This window comes from Berghia stephanieae, chromosome 1, assembly GCF_034508935.2.
Source record: "Berghia stephanieae isolate SIO BIC M18660-M18661 chromosome 1, UCSD_Bste_1.3, whole genome shotgun sequence".
In the NCBI taxonomy this organism is placed as follows: Eukaryota; Metazoa; Mollusca; class Gastropoda; order Nudibranchia; family Aeolidiidae; genus Berghia; species Berghia stephanieae.
In genome coordinates this window covers 10,578,050-10,578,890 of record NC_088360.1, presented here as the reverse complement: position 1 = coordinate 10,578,890, position 841 = coordinate 10,578,050, and the positions used below count along the sequence as shown (strand labels likewise).

General features: G+C 42.8%; 1 protein-coding gene across 1 annotated transcript in view; it reads right to left on the bottom strand.

Annotated features, from left to right (window-relative positions):
• The window catches only part of LOC144967724 (protein patched homolog 1-like), a 98,976-nt gene extending 98,370 nt beyond the window's left edge, over window positions 1–606 (bottom strand). The window contains exon 1 of the mRNA XM_078905300.1: window positions 134–606. Within this exon, the coding sequence (XP_078761426.1) occupies window positions 134–238 (105 nt within the window). The 5' untranslated portion in view covers window positions 239–606. The remainder of the gene's footprint in view (window positions 1–133) is intronic.
• Between the last annotated feature and the right edge of the window lie 235 nt (window positions 607–841).

Genomic DNA, 841 nt, shown 5'->3' with positions numbered 1-841 from the left:
CGCTTATAAAGTTTTGAATGAAAGTGAGCCATGCGATTCACACAGTAGTGTGTAGACGAGTGTGTCTATGTGTGTTATCGATGTTTCGGTTAACCATTCAAGTATGTTTTCGTCTTTCCCTCGTTTTACTCACCCTTTTCACTTGCCTATAGGCCAATTCTGCATTGACCCAACTTGTTCTTGTCAAAAGATCGGGGTCAGTCTTTTGGGGAAATTCCCTTCGAGTCCCAGTGGACATGTTCCACCCAAGACCCCCCGAATAGTACTCGGGATGAACCTACAACACTAAGTTACTACATTCACACAGGCTAAGAAATAACACAACACAGTAACACAGAGATAAAGATGTTGTGATGAAGATTATCCCTCGCTTGAAGGGAGTCTGTATTTTATCCTCACGTGAACTGAATGTAATAACTCCATTTTTAATCCATAGAATGTAAGAAATTCACAATAATCCTAATCTAGAACACTTCGAACTTGAAAGAAACTTTACAAAAACCACGAGTACACATTAGCCCTCGCTAGCGTATCCATCAAGAAAGTCTTTTCACTTCTCTCTTCTTTTCTTAGCTTTTGAAAGCAAGGCAACTTGGGTGTTTGTGTGCTTCTCTTTGCGATGCGGCGCGCCTTCAGAAATTTGCATTCTAACTCCTCCCATTGCCCCCATTTCACCTGATTGATGCTAAGCCGGTGCTGGCGCTCATTGGTCAATTCTTCGTGGGCTTGCTCTCGTAACACCAGCCCAACATTAGTTGCTTAGCAACGGCTCCCCTCAGAGCGGAGACCACCCAAGAGATCATAGAGAACAAAACAGATCTCAAGGAAATATCACAAGATA